This window comes from Dermochelys coriacea, chromosome 2, assembly GCF_009764565.3.
Source record: "Dermochelys coriacea isolate rDerCor1 chromosome 2, rDerCor1.pri.v4, whole genome shotgun sequence".
NCBI lineage: Eukaryota > Metazoa > Chordata > Testudines > Dermochelyidae > Dermochelys > Dermochelys coriacea.
This window is the reverse complement of record NC_050069.1, coordinates 143,064,594-143,090,126: the sequence shown is the minus strand read 5'-3', so window position 1 is coordinate 143,090,126 and position 25,533 is coordinate 143,064,594. Positions and strand designations below refer to the sequence as shown.

At 45.0% G+C, this 25,533-nt stretch overlaps 1 protein-coding gene and 1 long non-coding RNA gene across 2 annotated transcripts in view; one reads left to right on the top strand and one right to left on the bottom strand.

The window, feature by feature from the left end:
- The window catches only part of LOC122458824, a 12,597-nt gene extending 5,864 nt beyond the window's left edge, over nucleotides 1-6,733 (top strand). The window contains exon 3 of the long non-coding RNA XR_006279104.1: nucleotides 6,282-6,733. This is a non-coding gene — a long non-coding RNA (uncharacterized LOC122458824). The remainder of the gene's footprint in view (nucleotides 1-6,281) is intronic.
- LOC119851187 (carboxymethylenebutenolidase homolog) lies at nucleotides 296-25,533 on the bottom strand. The gene is made up of 6 exons (XM_038390613.2): nucleotides 25,383-25,533; nucleotides 16,036-16,258; nucleotides 13,102-13,209; nucleotides 8,560-8,702; nucleotides 7,931-8,022; nucleotides 296-1,084 (listed from the first exon to the last, which is right to left on the bottom strand). The coding sequence occupies exons 2-6, from the start codon at nucleotides 16,248-16,250 to the stop codon at nucleotides 905-907; spliced, it is 738 nt and encodes a 245-aa protein (XP_038246541.1). The 5' UTR covers nucleotides 16,251-16,258; nucleotides 25,383-25,533; the 3' UTR covers nucleotides 296-904.

Sequence of the window (25,533 nt, the reverse complement as noted above, 5' to 3'; positions counted from 1 at the left end):
TTTTCTCAGCCATTTAAACAAACAGAATCTAACACATATCTAGCTAGATTACTTATTAAGTTCTAAGACTCCATTCCTGTTCTGTCCCCGGCAAAAGCATCACACAGACAGAGAGAGAGGCTTTGTTTTTCCCTCCCCCCAGTTTTGGAAAGTATCTTGTCTCCTCATTGGTCATTTTGGTCAGGTGCCAGCGAGGTTATCCTAGCTTTTTAACCCTTTACAGGTGAAAGGGTTTTTCTTCTGGCCAGGAGGAATTTTAAAGGTGTTTACCCTTCCCTTTATATTTATGACACAGGTTCATCTGAGAAAGCAATTCCTTGTTATTGCCCTGTCCACCCCCCAAATTTTGGGGGAAAGTTACTCCACTGATGACATCTATGAAATCCAAATTGGCCATGAGAGTACAGGTCAAACAAGTCTAATCTCTCAGGTTTGGATTCAGCAAAGAATCTAAGCATGTGCTTAAATTAAGAATTGGTGATTTAAGCACATGCTTAAATAAATACTTTGCTGAACTGGAGCTACAATGCATAGTTCATTGTAATTAAAAAAAAATGTGAAGAGGATAAACCTCAAGGAACTCGGAGAACTTTTCCCAGCACATTAAAACAATATTAAGCTAAACTGAATCTGAGAATCATTTAAAAGAATTCAACTTGAAATCATGTGTTAATAACTACAAAATAAAAGTACAATTCATTTTAGTGTCAAAAAGTCTCTGCAATGTTCTTTGTCAAATTTCTATTAATATGACCTGTGTGTTTTCCCTAAAATATAATTTATCAAATATTTATCCCTAAAATAATTCTAGAAAATGCTTTCCCCATAAAAATATAATTTACTTAGATGATCATCACAGTATACTAAAGTGATATTGTTTTGTCAGTCTGGCTGTATGCTTCTGTTAAATATATTTATTTAGCCAGCTGATCATATCCTTTCTTGCTTCCTCAATGTAAGGTTTATCTTGAGGATTAATATCTTCTCTCCTGCGATGTACAAAACCATGAGTTTGCCCAGGGTAAGTTTTAACTCTGTAATCAACTTTACAGTGTTGTTTCAGCTTCTGCTCCAGTAAGGTGACCTGTAACACAGAACATTCTTCCGTAAGTGATATTGATTTAACCTAGTGTATCTTGCCAGTTCTCATCTTGCCTACTATTTGACTCCTTGAAATCCATGCTGTATCCTCACCCTGGTGCTTTCTCTACTAATCTCACATTCAGGCCAACCTCTTTATACAGGTTCTTTTAGCTACAGGAGAAACTATCTTTGAAATAGGACTATAAAATTATACTGTGACACTGACAGACCAGCCAATCTGTGCATGTCCAACAACTTAATGCCAACTTAACAGGTGGCATTACAATTGTAGTCAAAACAATTTACTTGTATGTGAACTTCAAAGAGATGTACTAGATCAGCATTCATTTGTAGTAACAGAAATCAAGGGTAGATGCTAAGTGTATTTATCTGTGTTTACGAATATCCTTTTAGAAGTTTAACAATGCAACTAAATTAGCTTGTAAATGCTAATTCCCTTTCATGTCTTAATTGCCTGACATTATGTATGCAAATGGTTCAGTTAACCTTAAGGTCAAAGATGCAAGATACTGTAGGAAACTAATAATATTATCTATATTGTCTTCAGCTTAATTATCTGTGTTATAACGAATGACCGGCTGGGGTCTTATGGTGTAACTAAATTACCTGTGTATACATAGGAACTAGAAAATTAATTTAAAAGCAAATGTCAACAAATATCTGCATTGCCTATTCTTCCTTGGGGGAAGACCTTGTTGTGACAATTTCTGTGAGGAGACTTGTCAGCCTGCTAGTGAGCTATGAAAGAGAAGCCTTGGGCCTGATCCTGTCATCTCAGGTCTGCTTAAACATTAAGCAGGGAAGGTCTAAGCCATAGGACCAAGATCTCCAGGTAATTACCTGGATTATCCTGGAATTCTCATGGAAAAACTCTAACAGACTGTACACCTGAACTGCCTATTGGTCTATAACCCTTTGAATTGATTCCAGAGAGACTTTTACAATCTAGCAGTTTATTCCAACACTGTTATGATCCTGAACTATGAATACTGTAAATCACCTGTACGTATACGATCCTTTAACCATTCAATAAATTTCTTCTTTTCTTTCTTTTCATATTATTAAACCTTTAGTTTTTCAGTTACTAAAGAATTGGCATCAGCATGATTATTAGGTAAGATCTGAGACTCATACTGACCTAGGGATAAGTGTCTGGTCCTTTGAGATTGGTGAACCTCACATACAGTGAATCAGGTTTTCAGTAACCTCTCACTATATTAGACCTGTTTGCCTAGATAGGAGCCAAGGGGTGGAATGCTTAAAGGCGTCTTTGGTTTCTTGTTAACCAGTGTGGTGCTATAGTAGCTCTTTTGTTACTGGCTTGGTGAAACTAAATATAGAATAAACCACCATATGGGGGGATTGTCTGCCCTATTTTTTGCACTCTGCCCTGAGTGTGGCGTTCTCAGTGTGGCCCATGCAGGCACGCGATCATATATACAAAACATACTGACAAGTCTAATAGCCTCTGAGGAGTTAATGCAAAGATCACACAGTTATTTGTTGCAGGTGGAATATGTAGCAATGTTTAAAGTTAAAGCTGCAGAAGCATTTTCATTCATGAAAATTGAACAACTGCTAAGCGTGGTATGTAACTGTAATGAGGTGGAGTGGCCTTATTCCTGCACTGAGGGGGTTAATTCACCCTTTTGGACACAGCTAGCCCCTTGCAGGAAGTGCGGGGCAGGACAGGAAGTATAAGGGCAGGGTCTGGCAGTTCAGTGGGGATCAGATGAGGGAAGGAACCAGATGTCCTTTCCAGGAAGCTGAAACACTCACAGAGCTCACAACAGGGTGCGGCAGGCAACGACGGTCCTAAGCCAGCCTGAGGGAAAGGTAAGGAATCCAGAGCAGATATGCAGAGAGAGACATCCAGTTCACAGACAGGGAACCAGGCCCCAGAGGCCATAGAGCAACTCAAGCAAACACCAGTAGGAAGCAGGCCAGGGAAAGGAGACACTGGACCTGTTGTGTTGCCAGGAGGTGAAGCAGTGACCTCACATTTCCCCACCAATCCAGCAACAGGATCACCCATCACTTCAAGGACCCTGGGCTTGGACCCAGTGGAGCAGGGTGGGCCCGGGTCCCCCTACCCTGCCCCACACTCTGCACTCATCCAGCCCCTAACCCCTAGGCCAAGGGGCCTGAACCATTGCCTGTTTATTGTTCAGCCCACACTCAAGGGGCCTGAACTATTGACTGTTTACTCAGCCCATGCCCAGACAGCCTGAGCCCTTGGCTATTTATTGCCTTAGCTCTCAGCCAGGAGACCAGAGCCACAGACATCTTACTAGCCCAGCACCCATCCAGGAGGCCAGAACTAGCACATGCCCAGTGGCTCAGCCACAAAGCATGACGACTAACCGCTCCACTTGGCACGAGCACCAAGTTCCCACTGCCACCAAATGGGGTGCCCCAGAGGAGACCTGAGAAACCTTACAGTAACCTATCACTTTAATCAGCTCCTGTACTAGATGACTACAAGAGAACTAATGTGACTCCAATTTTTTAAAAAGGCTCATAGTCGATTCTGGCAATTACAGGCTGGTAAGCCTAACTTCAGTACCAAGCAAAGTGGTTGAAACTCTAGTAAAGAACACAATTATCAGACATATAGATGAACACAATTTGCTGAGGAAGAGTCAGCATGGCTTTTGTAAAGGGATATCATGCCTCACCAATCTATCAGAATTCCTTAACAAGGTCAACAAACACGTGGACAAGGGGGATCCAGTGGATACAGTGCACTTGGACTTTCAGAAAGCCTTTGACAAAGTGCCTCACCTGGCTCTTAAGCCAAGTAAGCCGTCATGTGATAAGAGGGAAGGTCCTCTCATGGATCGATAACTGGTTAAAAGAGAGGAAACAAAGATTAGGAATAAATGGTCAGTTTTCAGAATGGAAAGAGATAAATACTCTTTCTCCAGGGATCTGTACTGGGACCAGTGCTGTTCAACATGTTCATAAATGATCTGAAAAAAGGGGTAAACAGTGAGGTGGCAAAATCTGCAGATGATACAAAATTACTCAAGATAGCAGTCAGCTTTGGACTTAACTAAGAGTTACATAGGGATCTCACAAAATTGGGTGACTGGGCCTCAAAATTACAGATGAAATTCAATGTTGATAAATCTAAAGTAATGCACCTTGGAAAACATAATTCCAACTATACATACAAAATGATGAGTTCTAAATTAGCTGTTACCACTCAAGAAAAAGATAATGGAGTCATTTTGGATAGTTCCCCTGAACATTTTGGATGTTAGGAACCATTAGGAAAGGGATATATAATATCATAATGCCTCTATATAAATCCATGGTACACCCACACCTTGAATACTGCATGCCGTTCTGGTCACCCCATCTCAAAAAAGATATATTGGAATTGGAAAAGATACAGCGAAGGGCAACAAAAACGATTAAGGGTATGGAACAGCTTCTGTATGAGGAGAGATTAAAAAGACTGGGACTTTTCAGCTTGGAAAAGAGATGACTTATGGAGGATACGATAGAGGTCTATAAAATCATGAATGGTGTGGAAAAGGTGAATAAGGACATCATATTTACTCCGTCACATAACACGAGAATCATGAGTCACCCAATTAAATGAATAGGCAGCAGGTTTAATTCAAAAAAGGGAAGTACTTCTTCACACAACACACAGTCAATCTATGGAACTCTTTGCCAGGGGATATTGTGAAGGCCAAAATTATAACAGGATTCAAAAAAAGAATTAGATAAGTTCATGGAAGATACCATCAATGGCTCTTTGCCATAATGGTTAGGGATGCAGCCCCATGCTCTGGGTGTCTCTAGCCTCTGACTTCCAGAAGCTCAGAGTGGATGACAGGAGACGGCTCACTGGATGATTGCCTGTTCTATTCATTCTCTCTGAAGCACCTGGCATTGGCCCTTATTGGAAGATAGGATACTGAGCTAGATTGACTATTGATCTGACCAAGCATGGCCATTGTTAGATCCTTATTCTAAAGGGTTCTCTACAGAAGTTTACAACGTTAGGCTGCATTTTGGCACATCTGACAACCTGTGAGTGAATGATACTGAAAACTTTAGGCAAAAACATTGCAGCCAATTTTTAGTATGAAGCAAGTGCAGCTGAGATAGGGGAGAAACATTTGAGACTATTCTTGAGTAGCTCAGCAGAAGGTGATAGAAATAGGAAATTTGGCAGTGACTCAATCCCTATGTCACTGATGTGAATGTCAGTAGTTCTATGAAAATCAGTTTTAATTCTGCTCAGTGAAGGCTTTTAGAAAATGTACTTAGTGCATGCACACTGGTTTGTATTATAGGATAAACTAAAACTCTATCTAATAACAGTATGAAGCCAGCGCATTTGCAATGACATTTGAAGACAAAATACTCTCTGCATATGAGTAAACCAGTAGAATATTTTCAAAGAACTTTCTGAGTTCCAAACTGGCCAGCTTAAAATTAAAAAAACTTCAACTATTTCTACAAAAGCACTCAAAGCTTCATATGCCTTCTTATAGCAAAACCAAAGAAGCTGTAGACAACTGCACATGATCTGATTCTGCCTGCCACTGTGGAGCATGTAGAAAACATGCTTGATAAAAAAAGCAGACAATACTCTTAAGAAAGTATCCTTATCAAATGACACTGTGTGTCGCAGAATTGAAGACATGGCTGAGGATACTGACTCTCAACTTGTAGAGAAACTTAAAATGGCAAAAGCATTTGCCCTTCAGCTTGATGAGTCCACGGATATCAGTGGAGAAGCTCAGTTGATTTTTTACGTTTGATACCCTGAAACCACTGATATCAACAAGCACATACCGTGTTGCAAAAGTATAAAGGCAAACTCAACCGGAGAGTATCAGGGGGTAGTCGTGTTAGTCTGTATCCACAAAAACAACAAAGAGTCCAGTGGCACCTTAAAGACTAACAGATTTATTTGGGCTTAAGATTTCGTGGGTAAAAAACCTGAAGAAGTGGTTTTTTACCCACGAAAGCTTATGCCCAAATAAATCTGTTAATCTTTAAGATGCAACCAGACTCCTTGTTGTTTTTCAACCAGAGAGGACATTTTTAAACTAATTGACTTTTTTTTTCGGAACATGATTTGAGTTGGAATTTATGCAGATTCTGCACTGATGGGACCCCTGAAATGACTGAGAGAGTGAATGGACATGGAGCTAGAATCAGGAAAGAAAATCTTTCCTTGCAATGGATGCACTGTATCATACATAGAGAGACACTTGCTTCAAAAAAGATGATTTCTTTGCGGCCGGAAGTTTTAAATGAGTGTCAAAATTGTCAACTTTATCAAGTCCAGGCCACTCAATGCTCACCTGTTTCACATTCTTTGCAAAGAGATGGGGCAGAACATCAGCACCTGTTGCTTCACACAGAGGTTTGCTGGCTTTCAAGAGGGAGAGTACTTGACAGACTGTTTAAATTACGCACAGAAGTTCACGCATTTCTTTCTGATCTTTCATCCCCTCTTACCTCTGTTTGACAACACTGTGTAGTTAGCTCAACTTGCCTACGTTGCAGATATATTTAGCAAGCTGAATGATCTAAATTTGTCCATGCAAGACCGTGACACTAACGTTCTGAATCTCTATGACAAAGTGAATGCTTTTATAAGAAAACTAAATTCTGGAATTCCAAATGTGGAGACAAGGACTTTACCTGTTTTCCACTGCTTGAATACTGCGTATTGAATACTGCTTGAATGAGGCACATATATCACAGAGAATTCTTTCCGAGGTATCTACCTGGTGGGTCTTGCCCACATGTCCAGGGTCTAACTGATCACCCATATTTGGGGTTGGGAAAGAATTTTTTCCTGGGTCAGACTGACAGAGACCCGGGGTGGGGTGGGGGGGGAGGGATTCACCTTCCTCTGCAACAAGAGGCACAGGTCACTTTCAGGTTTAAACTAGTGTAAATGGCGAAGTCTCTGTAACTTGAAGTCTTTAAACCATAATTTGAGGACTTCAGTGACTCAAACAGAAGTTAGGGGTCTATTACAGGAGTGGGTGGGTAAGGTACTGTAGCCTGCCATGTGCAGGAGGTCAGACTAGATGATCACGATGGTCCATTCTGACCTTAAAGTCTGTGAGTCCAGGCCCCAGTCTCTTTCAGCACATGGCTCTGATGGTGAATGAGGCTGGGGAAGAGTACTGCATCAGTCACTACCGAAGCTATGTGTAGTAAATGAGGCAGGGGTCCACAGAACACAAATGTCAAATACATCTACAAAAACCAGGCCCCCCAATCATTGTCACTAAACATCCTTCATCCAGCTGTCCCCATCTCAGTCCCTATTCAATACCTCCATCACTGGGAAAGCCTGGGAAAACAGCTGAGTCTTTCTGTGTCATGAGGGTTACCTAAATCCATGCTTTTGTGAACCAAGGTGGGATGCGAGTTCCATAGCCAGCTAATCTGCTCAGAGAATGCCCCATTCCTGATTACAGCAGGGTGAAAGCCTTAGTAACTCCAAAGGATCAAAACTGCTATGACATCTCAAGGGAGGGGTGAGATTTTGGAAAAAGCAGTTACCTGTCTTACTAATACCAATTCTGAGACAGAAAAGGCAAAGCTTTTTAAATGCCATTTTCTGGTTTTGTTTTGGCTTTGGTTCCTTGGTCCTTCATTCAGCTTAGACAATGAAAACAAAGATAGTCAATTTCCATTTTCTTCTCTCACTCTCTGGTTCTCATGCGCTACCACCAGGCTGTTCTGTGTTTCAGCTTCCAAGACTTACGGGACAGGTTCAAGTCCAAAAAAGAAAATAATACTTATCAACAGAGGTTTCATTTAAAAAGCAACTTACTTGGTCAAGAGGAATGAAATCATCTTTTTCACCAAAAATGAAAAATGTGGGCTTCAGTAAATTGTATCTGTCATCAGAGTCCCTGATTATTCCTAGGAAAAAATTCAAGGAAGTGTTTAAAATGTAGTGATACAGCTTCCAAGGTGAACTGTATATTCAAACACAAAGTTTCTCTTTGCTTCAGCAATATTCATTTCTGTTTCATTATTCAAATGTTTCTGCACCAAACTCTAGGTGTACATCACCTTTAAAATCACACAATTTAGAACACAGCTAAAAACCCCTTTGAGACACTCAAGAGATTAAATCCCCTTCGAACTAACCCCTCAGGTAAAAGACTGAATATCTGAATTAATAAGATTTGCAAGTTATCCTGTGGACTCCTTTGGACCAATGGGGGAAGCAAATTCTATTGTAAACAGCCGAAGAATTATAATCCAGGACTGTTAGCAAGGCTAACTCAGCTGACCTCAGCTTTTGGGATAGAGCATAAGGAGAAGTCCATAACTGAAAGGAAATGTCACAACTTCTTTGCCAACTCAAGATGAAAGAAAGCACTCTTGGCCACCTCAGTTGGAACTATTACACATAAGTGAGCCTGATTGCATTCCCACGCATTCTCCACTTACCATAGACAGACACACCTGCCTTTAACTCAGGATATTTCATCATCAGGTGATGTACGACAATTCCACCCCAGCAAAATCCGACAACACCAATCTTCTTTGCACTGCATTGCTGCTTTAGATACCTCAAGACAACATCAGCTTCCCTACAACATATAAACAAAAGTGAAGGAATCCATAGTAGAAACACTCCCTGAAAATCAGAAAAGAAAATAGAAAAATACATAAAATTGTCCCCCCCACCAACTTCTCTTACTGTGTTTGTTTTTAATTTATATACGCCTTTTTTAAAGAGAGATATTCAAGCCCAAGATTAGGGGCTGATAATCTAAAATGCAGGTTGACAACCACAACTCAGTTTCCAAAAAGAGACGAGTATTTAATATAATTAGTCATCCAGAAAGGGACAAACGAGAGGAATGAGAGGAAGACATGAACAACACACATTGGAAGGAAATATAAATGTGTGGAAACAGAATAATTTATTACACTACAGACCTCAGAGGCAGAAGAATTAAAACTGATCTGTGAAGATGGCTCAATTCTTATCTTGTATATAAGAATTTTAAAAAGTGGTAGAGCAGTCTCCAGGGAACGCCATTAACTAAACAATTATTACGTTGATGATAACTGTAATTTAGCTCTTACACAAAATGTCTGGTGTACTGCAGGAAGGGAAGTGTAACAAATCTGGAAAAGGTCTGCATATTGCTCTAACAGCTGGATTTCCAAAACATGGGGTACTCCACCAACACCAGCTAGCCCAGAGGGAGACAGGACCACTGCAGAGGTATTAAAGCAGGGGTTCTCAAACTGGGGGTCGGGACCCCTCAGAGGGTCATGGGGGGGTCACGACCTGTCAGCCTTCACCCCAAACCCCACTTCCTCTCCAGCATTTATAATGGTGTTAAATATATTTAAAAATGTTTTTAATTTATAAGGGGGGGTTGCACTCAGAGGCTTGCTATGTGAAAGGGATCACCAGTACAAAAGTTTGAGAACCACTGTATTAAAGGGAGTTGATATTGGGAAGGAGGGGGGGGAGATGTAACATCTGAGCCTACACCCTACCCAAACAACTCTTTATTTCAGACACTATCGCTACTCCCCTGCACCTGGGCATGTGAAGTATGTACGAGACCAACACAAGACTCTACCACCAGCCACTCAGCACTAAAACCTCCAGTGAAAGGCCAGACACTTTGTCTGTCCAATTGGGACCAACATTTAGAACATGTAAGGTACAGGGAGGAAATGCCAGGCAGAGCCTCCTCCCCTGAGCCATTGTCTTGTGCAGAGGAAGTATGATGCTCTCCTACAAGCGGGTAATGAGAGCAATGAGCCAGGAGTATGCCGGATGTGGATCAGTTATGTCTTCCATAATTCCTGCACTGCTTAAGAAAACCCTGACAACCCTTACCCCACCCCCTCTCAAAATCCCAAGAAAGAGATGTGCTTTGCAGTGTGCCCAGAAGGATAACAAATCTGGGCTCTGAGGAAACAAGGGGGAAGTGAATTCTGAGGCCAAGGACCCTCACGGAAAGGACCTTGCCAACAGTGTCTTCTTATTTATACTCAGGAGACACCAACTCCAGCACCTTTGCTGATCACAGCTGTAGCAGTATGGCACAGGTGCGGGAGGGAGAATCTCACAGGCAACCAAGACCAAAACCATTTTAAGCTTGACATGTAGAAACTAACACCTTGAATTCCCTTGGAAGCTTATTAGAAGCTAGTGCAGGGCACTGGTGTAATTGTGCTTCCAACATGCAACTTAATAACTGCACCATTCTGCACCAGCTTCAGCTTCCAAAAGTCCCAAGATGTAGCCCTAAGTGGAGCACATGAAAGCAATCTAATCCTGAGGTGACAAAGACATGGATATTTGTGGCAATGTCCCTTCATCAGAGAGAAATGTCTTGCCAGGGGCAGATAGAATAAAACGCTCTTGGCTACTCCCAGTACCTGGGCACCCAGGAGCAGCTCAGAATCTAAATGCCCACGTGCACCAGTTTTATAAATAGTGGCCATGCTCTCTCAACGAGAGGTACTGGTACAATTCCTGCCAATTCTTCTGCCTGCTTCCACTGGCCACCAATATCTCTCATCTTGTCTGGATTGAGTTGCAGCCAGCTAGCCGTCTTCAAGACCCTTTCTAATCACAGAGTAATTTGTTCTATTGCTCCAACCATACGATTGAGATGCAGATTCAAGTATCAGCAACACACTGAATAAATCAGACTCTGTATCTCCTCCCACAGGCCTCATGTATACACAGTACAAGAGAAATGACAACACAAACCCTGTGGTACCCTGTAGAAGAGAGCCTTTGGGGCAGAGGAACAAAACTACCTTTGGGATCTCTCAGAGGTATGCACAGAGCCATACAAGAGCAGCTCCATCCACCCTGCCAGGGTTCATAAACAAGCTAACAAAAATCTCATCATCAAATGACTGTTAAAGAAATTGGCACAGACACTACTTTTGTCCATTGCTACGTGGAAGTTATCAACTAATGCAACCAGTGCACTTTCTACCCTTTACCCAGGTCCAAATTGACAGAAGTCAAGGTCAACTAAGGAATCAAGAAACTGCCACAGCTGCCCCACCACAACCTTGTCAATTACCTTTCCACAAAAGTAGGAAGAGGGACACAGCTCAATAGCAGGGCAAAGTTGATATCAAGGGTAGTTTCTTGAGCAGTGGCCTCACAATAGCATCTTTCAGAGCTACCGAAGCTCTGTCCCTCACCCCACCTACCACAGGGACACCCTGAAAATCTTAACTGACAACGGACCAGTACTTTCTTATTGGCCTTACTCAGCCAAGGAAGAAAATGGTCCAACTCATAGGTTTTAGCATGAAGCACCTCAGCATCTCCATTACCTCAGTTAGCAATACTAGCTGAAACCCAAGCAGAGAAGACTCAATGCCTGTCCCCTCAAGTTATTGTTGCAATAACTTTCTTCCTTGCAATAAACAATTTAATCCAAATCCAAGCAATTTTGTCTGCAAAGTAATATGAAAATTCTTGACAGTAAAAAAGATTGTATTCTAACTATACATACTAACTCTCTTAGTTGGGCTGTAAAGATTCATCCAGATGTCAACCACTTGGGACAGTTATGCTGTGCACAACTTTTCAGAAACTATGGTGGAACCAAGGAAACCTTTCCACACCACTGTTAGGATATAGATATTCAGGCCGGTCTGTAAAGGCCTATACTCTAAGAATTTAGGTATATTCTTATCACTTGGCTAGTTATAGAGGTATAAAAGAAACAATCAAAATCACTGTCTGCCGGTGTAAGGGCCTTCTCTTTCTGTGACAGTCTGAGGCCCTGTGCTTAGGCTAAGGCCTTTGGCTAAGCAACAGAGGCAGCCATAAGCTGGGAAGCGACCAGTCACCTCCTCACATTCCAAACCAGTCACACTGAAATAAGGTGCTATTGGGCTGTTAGGAACACAATCCTGTCCTGATAGTGCCTATCGCCTCCAGAGAAAGGGAAGTGCCTAGAAAATGTAAAAGGAAACTTAGTTGGATAGCATCCTGTCTGCCAAGAACTCACTTATCAATAACTGGTATATGAAATCATCATTTCTGTGTTTGTTCTATCACTGTAGTCCCCATTTCCCTATTGTTTGTCTGCATAATCTCTGTCTGGTTCTGTGATTGTTCCTGTCTGCTGTATAATTAATTTTGCTGGGTGTAAACTAATTAAGGTGATGGGATATAATTGGTTACATAATCATGTTACAATATGTTAGGATAGGTTAGTTAAATTTCAGTAAAATGATTGGTTAAGGTATAGCTACACAGAACTCAAGTTTTACTATTTAGTCTGCAGTCAAGTAGGAAGTGTGTGTGGGGGGGGAATGGGAACGGGGGGGGAAATTGGAATCATGTTTTGCTAAAGGGGAAAATGGGAACAGGGAATGGGGGTGGGGAAATTGGAATCATATTTAGCTAAGGGCAGGAATGGGAACAGGGACACAGGTAAGGTTCTGTGGTGTCAGAGCTGGGAAGGAAGGAAACTGGAATCATGCTTGCTAGAAGTTCACCCCAAAAAACATCGAATTGTTTGCACCTTTGGACTTCAGGTATTGTTGCTCTCTGTTCATGCGAGAGAGACCAGGGAAGTAAGTGGGTGAAGGAATAAGACCCCTAACAACCACTGTCATATAATCTTAAAATATTGATATGTTTCAGTTGGTCAGTCTCCAAAAGAGACTTCTGCCTTTGGCTGTCTCCTCTCACAGGTCATTTATAAGCCCTGGTGACCTGTGAGGAGGAAGCTGGTGGACACAATGTTTAGCAGCTGTTGCACCAACATCCAAAGACTATAATAAAGTCCTACCAACAAATGATAGAGTTCTCTGCTGGAAGAGCAACTTCATGCCTTAAGGCAGCCTGGTCCCCGCCACCGCCAAAGGTGGATCATTTAAACCGCCCATCAGGCAGGTAGGCTAGGTGCACCCCAATCTCAGACCAAAGAAAAGAATAGTTGATCCATGACAAGGGATGCCATCCCTCTGACATCTTACTGATCTATTTTTCTGGCATCTCGTGTTTTCAGCCATTCACCAAAGGTGGACCAGTCATCAGAAGGATTCCAAGGTTCTTTTCCCACAAAAAAGTCGGGGCAGATGGCTCTGTATTAAAAATCAAAGTAAGTTTATTTTTCAAATCCTGAGATGCTTTGTGGTCTTTTAAATCAAGGAATGTTTCCATTAATCTGTGATATGGTAGTGATTTCACTCCCCTCAATTTTGTCCTTTGTTAAATATTGTTAATAATGCTTTAAAAGTATAACTAATTATTTTAAATATATATACAAATAAATACGATTTTCTTAACAATATTCCTTTAATGATTAAATCACATAAGCTCATTTGCCATGACAATGGGTATAGGGATACTCCCTTTTTCCAATCCTTTGTCTGTCTTGAGTATTTAGATTGAAAAGTCTTTGGGGAAGATAATGTTTCTTACTATGTTTTTTACAATGCCAGCATAGTGGGACCCAGTCTGAGATGGGGTTTGAAGGTACTACAGTAATAAAAAAAATAAAATAGTTATTAACTGACCTCCTAAGGAATGACTGGGTGAAATAAATGACCAAACTCAAGTGCTGAAATCCTGATAGTCCACATTTCAGATTTTGTGGGCAATATCATGCTATCAGTGCCTACACAGAAGTCCCTGTCATAAATATAAAGGGAAGGGAAAACACCTTTAAATCCCTCCTGGCCAGAGGAAAAACCCTTTCAGCTGTAAAGGGTTAAGAAGCTAAGATAACCTCATTGGCACCTGCTCAAAATGACCAATGAGGAGACAAGATACTTTCAAAGCTGGGGGGGCGGGGAACAAAGGGTTCTGTCTGTGTGATGCTTTTGCCGGGACCAGAGCAGGAATGCAGGTCAGAACTCCTGTAAAGAGTTAGTAAGCAATCTAGTTAGATATGTGTTTTGTTTAAATGGCTGAAAAAATAAGTTGTGCTGAATGGAATGTATATTCCTGTTTTTGTGTCTTTTTGTAACTTAAGGTTTTGCCTAGAGGGATTCTCTATGTTTTGAATCTGATTACCCTGGAAGGTATTTACTGTCCTGATTTTACGGAGGTGATTCTTTTACTTTTTCTTTAATTAAAATTCTTCTTTTAAGAACCTGATTGCTTTTCAATGTTCTTAAGATCCAAGGGTTTGGGTCTGTGTTCACCTATGCAAATTGGTGAGGATTTTTATCAAGCCTTCCCTAGGAAAGAGGGTGTAATGCTTGGGGGGGATATTTGGAGCGGGGGGGAGATGTTTCCAAGTGGGCACTTCACCTGTTCTTTGTGTAACACTCTGGTGGTGGCAGCTTTTAACCTAAGCTGGTAAGAATAAGCTTAGGGGGTCCTTCATGCAAGTCCCCACATTTGTACCCTAGAATTCAGAATGGGGAAGGAACCTTGACAGTCCCCATTTAATATAATGGGAAGTTCTGTTTAAACAATGCTGACACAAAATGGCCCTGTATTATTAAGCTTAATGTGAGATTTAAACATGAACTATACGTAATGTCACTTAAATCAGACTATTATTTGGAGAATGAATTTATCACCCATGACTGCACTACAAATATTGAACAAATTCCTCTCCACAGGAACAAGCCTGTTGAGATAACACAGGGTATTTTCCTTAACAAGGGCCCTGAAATTCAGGCTCAAGGGCTCTCCGTCCCAGTGGTGCTCTGGGAGGAGGAGTGGGAGGGTGGAGAGCACTTAAAATAAACTCCTGCGTTCCTGCCACTAGATGGTAATGTGCCAGTCCAACCAGTCACATCCTACACTGAATGCCCACCCTGCTCACATCTCTGTGTACTCAGCCAGTTAACTACCTTACACGAGAGGGAGCCAAAAGCTGCCTGCCTGCCAGCTCTCCACTCTCTTCCCACCTTGCGAGGGAAGTGCAAACATCAGACGATCGGAAATTAATGGGCAGTGGAGAGATAGTGAGCTACAGACCCAAGGTGGACAAGCTTTGGCACATACACAGAATTCAAACAGAGAATTCTTGTCCTGCTGATTGACGCATTCAACTACTAAATAAAGCCAAACCAGACTATAGGATAGCCACTAGTTCCAAAACCAGACCTCAGTTTCTTGAGATTAACAATTGTCCTTCGCTGCCATTAATTTTAATTCCATTTTCCTCAATGTGCTACAGCCACTAAAGGGGGCCAGCACTCAAAGCCAGAACATTACAAAATTAGGCAGAGGCCCACTTTTCTGGAGCAGAGGTCAAGTTCCTGCTCCCCAGGTGCGGTTGTAATTACACAGTAACTGCCTGTTTACAGCACATGGATTTGCTAGAAATTGGTACCCCACTGTTGGATTTAACTCCTATGAACCTCAGAAGCTTGGAACAAGCTGTTTCTAGCTGGGAACAGGGGAAAGGAGGATTGTATGCAATGCACTAGTGCATATAGTCCATTACATTTTTTTGGCAAAAATTAAAAGAAAAACCATCACGTAGTTCAGACTAAAAGATGTTTTGTTTTAAAGAGAATTTGCAAAACCTTATATGAACATGCACTTCTTGTTATCATTGTTTAATTAAATTTCAGTGAAAGCTGTTTAATTTTTTTAATCACCCACATTGTTGGACATTCAAACACAACAGCCTTTGTTTGTGCTTCTGATAGTGCACTGCACCTTGACATTTCTCAGAACTCTGCTTGTGCAGCCACTATGTTCTGACAATTGTTGTGCCATGTCTGACAACAGCTATGCAGAGGAGACCTGCTGTATACTGCGGTCTCTCAGGAAGAGTCCACTTTTTCTTCTTTTGTCGTCTTTGTTCTAAAATAAATCATTCAGACTGAAAGTGTAAGGTTGCTCCTAGTGTATGGAAGACACCATAGACCAGGTCATAATTTGGGCCTAGTATACTTGAGAATGTCTCTTTAGAAAGAAAACAAGAAAAAAGAATTGCTTACATGTATCCATTAGCTGCAAGCATATCGACCATGTATCTGGTATTTGGGAGTTGCCATCCAAATATATCTTGAATCACAACCACAGCTTTTTCTGTGCTGGCGGACGGTTTGCAAACGTACGCCTTGATGTGCTCCACTTGCACTTCATGCCCAAGGCCCCCATACTCAAACCTGTCTCCAATGTCACATGGGCATGGTCTCGCTTCATTGGCCATCTGGAAATCTGATGTGAAGTTAAAAGGCCAAAGATTCATACATCGCAAAGTACTGTAACTGACTCCACTACAGGGCATCACTGCAACTGCCGTAGTACAGAGTGCCCCCTAGATGTCTGGTAATAGGGTGTGCTGTGTACCACCGGCTCAGAGGCATATGGTATAGGCACTCCATGCACTAGGCTCTACAGTACAGAGGACACTCATCCAGTACTGAACTGGGCAGTCCTCTTTTTGAGAGGTTTGTCCCCTGTCCAGTACTGGGATAAAACCAAATGTGGTTTTGTCTAATATTGGATGGGGATACCGCTCCATACCCTCTGGCTCTTACAAATGCCCCCCATGTGATATTCCGGAAATGTGAGAGTGGCCACCTTGCTTAACAGGCTGTAGCCATCAATGGGTCCTCATAAATGTTCATGGAGTCTAAATGTAACAGAGAGAACTATAAATAAATACCATGAGGGCACTCACTTTAACAGCTACAAAATTCAACCCACAGTTCCCAGCTGTGTGCCTGAGGCAATGCACTGGAAGGGTAACTGTGTTTCATTGAGATCCCTCCACACCATGCTCTGGCCACCCATATGTATAGCCATCTCACACCTCCTGCCTATAGGCTGGGGTATCATGCTGTTTTTGTGAGCCTCTTGTCCAGCCTTCGGTCCCAGCTCTCATTCTGCTTGCTACCCAGCCTTTCCTCCACACAGACAGCCGCCAGGCTGCTGCTCCTGCTCACATGCCTGGTCCCTTCGAACCTCACCGTGTTACTTCCTTTTCCTGTACCCAAGATATTATAGAGCTTTCTTCTGGCTAGCTCCTTTCCCTCCAGCTCAGCCAGGGAGAGCACTAAATACCCAGTAATGAGCCAGCAGGTCTGTTACACTTTTCATCTAACTCAGATTAGGTAGAAATTAGACTTGTGAAAAAGGAGTCTGATGACATCAGCAGTGTCTGAAGGGCCGGCTGCACCAGCTTCTGTGTTTCCCTCCAGCTCTCTCTAGTAGGCTCCTCCCAGGAAAGCTCTTTCCCAAGCCAACATGGCCGAGAGGGAGCAGCAGGGCTACAGGGGCCTTGGTGCCATTGGAGAGCAGGGGGGGAATCTCCCCTCACAATTCTGCCTTGGGCAATTTTTCTCTGAAGCTACCAAGACAAATTTAAAGTGAACTGGACTTTACATCAGGGAAATACGTAATTCAAGCACAAAGATGTGAATAGCCCGCTATCAGGGATGGATTAACACAGGGACTTTAGGGGCTGCAGCCCAGGGGCCCAGGCTAAAGGGGGCCCCAGCGCAGCAGGGCTCAGGCAGGCTGCCTGCATGCCGTGGCCCCATGCCGCTCCCGGAAGCGGCCAGCTGCTGGCATGTCTCTGCAGCCCCTGACGGGGGGAGAAGTGGCTCCATGCACTGCCCCCGCCCCAGCACCATCTCCACAGCTCCCATTGGCCAGGAGCCCCAGGGGCACATAGAGACGTGCCAAAAACCAGCCACTTCTGGGAGTAGCTTGCGGGCAAAGCATGCAAACACCTGCCTGAGCCCTGCTGCGCTGCTGGCCAAGAGCCACCTGTGGTAAGCGCCTCCCGGCTGGAGCCTGCACCTTGCACCCCCTCCTGCACCCCAATCCCTTGCCCCAGGTCAGAATCCCCTCCTGTACCCAAACTCCTTCCCAGAGCCCACAGTCCTCACCCTCTCCTGCACCCCAACACTCTGTCCCAGCCTAGAGCCCCCTCCTGCATGCAAACTCCCTTCCAGAAAGAAACTAACACAACAGCTGATCTAGGGTAAAAAGTAGGCTATTTTGAATTAACTCAGCTACATTCTATATATTTTAAGACTGAAATGTTACCACAAAATGGCTTTATGTTAATTAAAAGGCAAGTTTAGTACAGTGTTAATAGCCTTGATGCCATAATTGTGATGGTTTTGTTTTAAATTAGGAAAAAGACTTGTACACAGGGGCCCCACAAAATCTAATAGCCCCAGGCCCACAGGAGAGTTAATCCGGCCCTGCCCCCTACACATTTATTTTCCCACAAATAATGGAAGAAGCCACCCCTCTTTATTACTCAATGGCTACTGACAGTCAGCTCCACCACCATACAGTATGGGGCAGACAAGGACTTTGGGGATCCTGGGAGAAGCTCAGCAGCTGTGGAAATGAACCTTAGCTATGCTTTTGACTGGGTCAGTTGAAGAAGGTGGACCTCACCACCCAAATGGTGGGTGAACACCACCCCTTTAAAAATAAAACTAAATGGTAAACGGATTTTGGCGAGATCTGGTGTTTAAGCAGAGGGTGAATGTGTGGCCACGTTATATTCATCCCCACACCTCCTTTGTTCCACCCAACATGGGGCTGGGTTAGATAGAGTCCTGGCAATGCTAGAATCTGGATATCTGCTATCCCTGCTCCTTCACCTCATTCCCTCTTCACACCAGTACTACCCACCATGCCTTCCTTCAGCCTACTTCCCCTGCGGCACTACTCCAAGCAAGTAGTCCCCTCCCCCCAACAATCTCTCATCACAGAACACTGGCCTACAGGGGATACAGGCAAGGGCACGCAACTAACATCAGAGGGAGCAGCTGCCACCAATTAGAAAGAAACTACAATCCCCAAGAAAGAAAAGGAGTACTTGTGGCACCTTAGAGACTAACAAATTTATTTGAGCATAAGCTTTCGTGAGCTACAGCTCACTTCATTGGATGCTGTAGCTCACGAAAGCTTATGGTCAAATAAATGTGTTAGTCTCTAAAGTGCCACAAGTACTCCTTTTCTTTTTTGCAAATACAGACTAACACGGCTGCTACTCTGAAACCTACAATCCCCAAGAAAATCTGAAGACAGACTCCAAGTTGCTAGATAGGAGGCACTTCAAGGGTTCTCTTCCCTGTTAGGAATGTTGCTGCTGCTCTTTGAAGCACGGGCGGAACAAGTTTACTGGATGCTAGCATCCATTTAATGCTGTTTCTTAATTGATGTGTATTTGGGTTGCACAGGGTGCATCTCCTGTTAACTACGTTTTGTTTGATGAACTTCATTTTAATGTGAATTTGTACAAATTGGTTCATTAAAATTTAACTAACAAAAAATAAATTATGCCCATGAGATAAATCCAGCCCTCTGAAATTAATGCTGACTTATGGAGAGTGGATTCCATTAAGTAACCTGGTATACCACTACTTCTATTTGTTTCTATGGTAGAAAAAAATCTTATTTGACAATGAATACCAGGCATATAATACCTCCAAGATACAGTTCACACCTTGCTTTTTAGAACTGGCAGGTTTATCAAATTCTAATAATATCCCAAAGGCAACATCATTGCTCAAGCTTTGGGAAGCGATTGTCTGGCATGTTGGATCTTGCAAATAAAAACTTTTATCACTGTGAAAAAATACAGTAGGATCATGCTGTGTCTGCATTTGTTAGTCACAATCAAGTCATTGATGTTCACTAACCGTGGTGTTTCGAAAAGGGTCCTGAATTCTACATTTTGTCACAGAACTGCTGACTAGATTATGACAATGCACAGTGCTTTGGTGTAGACTTAAACACAATTCAGTGGCTTCAGCTGGTGCAGACAGCTGCCAGGATCCCTCTGCCCTTTTTATATCAATGCACTACTCTACCTATCTATTACAGCCAAAGGGTTAGTTGTTATATTTAAAGCCCTGAATGACTTATACTAACTACCTCAGAGATCCTCCTCCAGGCCAGTCTGTGGGTCCACATTCTGAACATTTCCTGGAGTGAACAAACACGACAGATGTTCGTCACATTGCTTAATGCACTATTCGTAGGCACTCAGACACTACAATGATGAGGGTGGTCATAAGAACCTACATAGAACAGACCAGAAAGCTTTATTGTCGGAGACCAACAGAAAGGAATTACCATTTGAAGGTCTCCTACATTGTAGAATATGCCCCATCAGATGCTCCATTAGAGCTCACGGCATATTTATACTGTTACACACAGGCCTTTAAGGAAATACTGGCACTTTTAACTTTAACTAAGTTGTTGTGGAAATGGAGTAATGCTTCAGTGATTCAGGGCTTTGGACTCCTGTTTTTCACTGCTCCACCCAGGACAAAGTGACAACACATTCAACAAAATCTCATTCTTGCCTTTGGGCAAGTCCTGCTCCTATCTAAATCAAAAATGGAGTATGGGGAAAGGAACACAATTTGGGGAACACATACATGGAGTTTGCACACTGCCTGCAAGCTCCCTGACTGTCTCCATGCACAAGGTTTTGGGGGTTAGAGGTGAGGCAGGAAGGAAAGGCACCAGTGGATCAATCACTATGTAGATCCATCAGCCATTAGCATTTGCAGACCTGGGACATGGAAGCAACTTCCCAAGGGCCACAGCAGCCATTACACAGCAGCTCTGTAGCTGCTTCACAATCTGGGAGAGGGGAAGGGGTGATAATTGCCTCCTCCCAAGTACCCCTAGGAATCCCCTGCACTAAACCTGGCCAATCAGGCTTGCTGCGTGCAGGAGGATTTAGCCCTTGCAGCACAAATAGGTTTCACTGATTCATAGATTACAAGGCCAGAAGGGCCCAATGTGATCATCCAGTCTGACCTCCTGTATAACACAGGCCATAAAACCACCTCCAAAATAATTCCTAGAGCATAGTTTTAGAAAAAAACCCAACCTTAATTGAAAACTGCCAGTGAGCTCTTCTGCAAAACTAGTTTATGTAACCTTACTGGTCAGTGCAAGTTATGTGTCTGCCTCTGTACCTGATCCACAGAGGATAGGAGTTTGTTACAGCCCGTGATTACAGAGCTTGGATCTTGAGTGCAAGCTGTAGAGACTCCTGCTTTTAGCTGTGGAAGTCCCCAGTGATGGCCAAGGTGGAGGCTGTCACACTTCCAGCCTTCCCACCTCTGTCATTCTGCTTTCTGCTGTGGGGATACAGACTGTAGGAAAGATGCTACATTTCCAAGATGTGTTTTAAAGTGATAATTTAACAGAACTTGCCAACAGGAAGACAGTCTAAATTTGGGATTGGTAACAGTGGGAGAGGGAGGGGGCTGACTGTCTCCCTTCTTCTCTGGATTTTGTGCTTACTTGAAAACCAACAGAAACATTTTACCAGTGACACTCCCCTCCCCCTTTCTTAGGAAACCCACTTTATTGGCATTATTAAAAAGCCTAAAGTCTTCAGGGGGCTGTTAAGAGACAGACACTCTGCTGTTGTCCTACAGCAGTGGTTTTCAAACTGCAGGTCATGACCCAGTCCTGGGTTGTGGAATGTACGGTACTGGGTCGCAGCGGCTCCGGTCAGCATTGCCGACCAGGCCATTAAGAGTCCCATTGGCGGTGCTGCCCGGATAAGGCAGGCTAGTCCCTACCAGTTCCGACACCGTGCAGTGCCCCAGAAGCAGCCAGCAGCATGTCCAACTCCTAGGCAGGGGGACCACGAGGCTCCGTGCACTGCCCCAGTCCCGAGCACTGGCTCCACATTCCCATTGGCCAGGAACCAGCCAATGGGAGCGGGGGTGTAGGGGGGGCACCTGCTGGCAAGAGTCACACGCCTCCGCCTACGAGCCGGACCTGCTACTGTCTGCTTCCAGGGTGCAGCATGGTCCGTGGTCCCAGGACAGGCAGAAGGCCTGTCTTAACACCCCTGCTGCGCTGCTGACTGGCAGCCGCCCGAGGTAACCCCCTGCTCCAATCCATTACCCCAGCCCTGAGCCCCCCCAAACCTAGAGCCCCTTCCTGCACCTCAAACCCCTCATCCCTGGCTCCACCCCAGAGCCTGCACCCTCAGCCCAGAGCCCTGACCCCCTCCCTCACCCCAACCCTCCGCCCCAGCCCAGAGTCCCCCTTCCACACCCTGAACCCCTCGTTCCTGGCCCCACCCCGCAACCCTCACCCCCGTACCCCAACCCTCTGCCCCGCCCCACCCCACAGCCCTCACCCCCGTACCCCAACCCTCTGCCCCAGGCCTGAGCCCCTCCCACAGCCCGAACCCTTCATCCTCAGCTCACTTGCGTCACGGGCATCAACCATTTTCTCCAACTGGGTTGCCAGAAACAAAGTTTGAAAGCCCGGGTCCCAGAGCCTGCCTGATGAGCAGGAAACTACCTGAAAGGGGGTTTCAAAGAGGATGGCTCTAGACTGTTCTCAATGGTAGCAGATGACAGAACGAGGAGTAATGGTCTCAAGTTGCAATGGGGGAGGTTTAGATTGGATATTAGGAAAAACTTTTTCACTAAGAGGGTGGTGAAACACTGGAATGCGTTACCTAGGGAGGTGGTAGAATCTCCTTCCTTAGAGGTTTTTAAGGTCAGGCTCGACAAAGCCCTGGCTGGGATGATTTAACTGGGACTTGGTCCTGCTTTGAGCAGGGGGTTGGACTAGATGACCTTCTGGGGTCCCTTCCAACCCTGATATTCTATGATTCTAAAGGCGCCGAGCGCCCCGCGCCCCGTCACAGGCCAGACCCGGTTTGGCTAGAGGGAGGGCGGCAGGATTGGTGCCTGGGGCACGGTGACCTCTGCTACTCCCAGAGCGCTTGGTGTTAGTGTGAGGAAAACGCAACACCACCCCCTTGGCAGCTGACTGTGTTTCCTGCCTGCCCCCTGCGATGGCAGCCGGGCTCCCTTCGTGCCCGCGCGTTTCCCCGGGGTCGGGCCCGGGCCCCCTGCTCACAGCCACAGCGACTCGGCTTGAACGTGGGGCTTCTCGCTGCGGCGGGGGGGGCCCTTCCCACGAGCCGCGTCCAAGCCCTGGGCGGCCTGAAGCTCCGCCGCGCCGCGCCGCGAGGCTGGCCCCTACCCTGGCTCCGGCCCCCCGGGAGCCTCGCTGCTGCGCCCCGCCGGTCGCCCCCGCCCGCGCCGAGCGCTGCCAGACTCCGCCCCGCGCAGCGAGCGGGGAGCGGCTCACGCGCGGCGGGGGCCGGAGACTCGGCTGCCTCCGCCGGGAGGGCGCTGCGCTTTCTCCCCGCCCGCGGCCCGGCGCCGGCGCTTGGCAGCGCTTATCATACGACCACAGAGCAAAACAGGAGCGAGCGGGCCGGGGGGGGGCCGGAGGCTTCCCGGCCCGGCTCGATCGTGTACGTGCGAATGGCCAGATTGGGCAGAGCCATGGTGCAGCTAGCCCAGTACCCCGCCTTCTGGCCGGGTGACTGCTCAGCGGCTGCAGGGGGAAGGGGCAGTCACCCAGCGACCACCCCGGCAGCCAGTCAGAGGCTGAGGGACACCCTTGTGCCCTAACTGAGTAGGGAGCGGCGTGTTTACAGCCCTGCACTGCCAAGGGAAAGGTACCATAAAATCGCTGCTGGGCTGGCTTCGGAGCAGAAGCGCATTCCTCGTGAGGGCGAGCCCTGTCGCCCTCAACCTGCTGCCTCAGTGATTATGGCTACCCCCAAATGATTTAACTGGGAGATCGCTTGTGAATAGCCTGCAGTCCTCCATTTCCAGCACCCAGGAGAAAGAGCCTGGGTCTGACTCCCACTGCTGTAAAAAGAAACGGTATTCACAGCCTAGAAAACAGACGTGAGAGCAGCAGTGGGTGGGCAATAAATGAGGCAAGGCAGAGGGAAATGTGAGGGAGCTACTGCTGGGACGGCAGGGGGTAGGATTTTCTAAAGTGCTTTGGGAATTTAGGCACACCAGGCCCAGTGAAAGTAAATGGGACATGCTCCTTTCACCCCTTGTGTGCCTTTGAAAATTCCTGCCCTGGGGAACAGAGGGTTGTCAATGGGAATGCTGCTACATTAGTATGGAGCTGTACTTCATCTAAATCAAGGTTTCCCAAATATACCACACCGGTGCCCCGTTCCAGATCAAGAAAAGCTGCCTGACCGCTCTCTCCAATACCTTGTGCAGCAGAAATGTTCTAAACGTAACCATGCTAGAAACAACTACTAATTACCTGAGCAAAGCAAGGTCCCATTCAACTTGATGGCATTTCTCTGCTTGTCTCAATGTAACACTATTTCCAAGATTTTTTGATAAATGTGGTGCACATACAGGACATTCATCTACCCACCATTGAGAGTTCAGCTACTGATCCCTCTAGAAATCCTCCACTTCTACTCTGAATTCAAAGAGTCAAGTTAGCATTTCATTTTGTAAGAGCTGCTTTGCTTCAGTATGAAAGAGGAGCTGCTGACAGGGCTGGATTAACCTTTTGTGGGCTCAGCCCCATGGGACACTACAGCAGGAGTGCTGGAACCTCTCCCCCCACCCCACTCATCTCTTCCCCCTGAGGTCCTGCCCCCACCCTTTCATTCCCCCCGACCCGACCCTGCCACTCCCTGCTCTCCCTCCTCCCCCTTCCTCCCCATTTTAGGTGTTTAAGCAAAGTGAATGAAGCTATTGTATGCTTTGCCTTTATATGTCCATATACTTCCTTTCTGACAAACAAGAAAACTTAATCACATGGACGAGCTATCCACTTCCAAGAAAGGCAGGCATAAATATACATGAAACTTTTCCCCATATATGAGCCTAGTTTGGTCCTTCATAACCCCATACAATTTTTGACCACTCAGTGCATAGTACTTTCTAAAGCCAGACCTTAATTACATTTATTACTAAATAATGTCTTAATCTGATCAATAAGAGTAGTGTTTAATTTCTCTGGCATCCTAAAATCAAAGAGTTCTGGACATGGTAACAAACTCTACATAATAGTAAAATTATAAAACCAAAGTATATATTGTATATATACCAGAGCAGGATTAGAGTTAAAAACCCTTGAGATTTCAATATCCTGCACAGAGGATAAAATGCACAACTTCCTGTAACAACAGTAGAAAAGTCTGATGCTCTTCTCACTGCACTGAAAAGGGTGGGTTGGGTTGGAGTTTTTTGCCTTCATCTGTCACTATTCCTTAATTTTTTTTTGGGGGGGGGAGCTCAGTGCTGGGCTGTGGGTCAGGAGTGAGAGGCACTGGCAGAGCTGGGGTGGGGGATCCCAGGACTGGGCTGGCAGAGGGCTGCCTGGCTCAATCCTGGGAGTGAGGAAGAGGCAAGGGACAAGCACAGCAGGGCAGGCGAGGGGGTGTCAGTGCCCTGCCAGAGCGAGGTAGGAGTCAGGGGCAAGTACTGCGGGGTGGAGGGGCAGATAGGATCCCCCAGGGCAGCATGGAGCGGGTACCTACCTCTATGTGCCAGAGCAGGGTAGTGAATTCTCTCTCTCTCTCCAACTGAGCTGCAGCTCCTCCAGGCAACAGCAGCTGCTTTTCCCGCCCTCCTGGTGGGGAGGCTGATTTCGATTACTCCTGTAACTGGACTTTTGACTGGACTTTCCAG

Bases quoted from the DNA above. Each gene is read 5' to 3' on its own strand.
- LOC119851187 (XM_038390613.2), bottom strand. From the start codon at position 16,250: ATGGCCAATGAAGCGAGACCATGCCCATGTGACATTGGAGACAGGTTT. The intron at 8,703-13,101 runs GTAAGATGTCAG...TATATGTTGTAG, and splicing joins GATGCCAGAAAAATAGATCA to GGAAGCTGATGTTGTCTTGA. The intron at 8,023-8,559 runs GTAAGTGGAGAA...ATTTTTTCCTAG, and splicing joins GGCAGGTGTGTCTGTCTATG to GAATAATCAGGGACTCTGAT.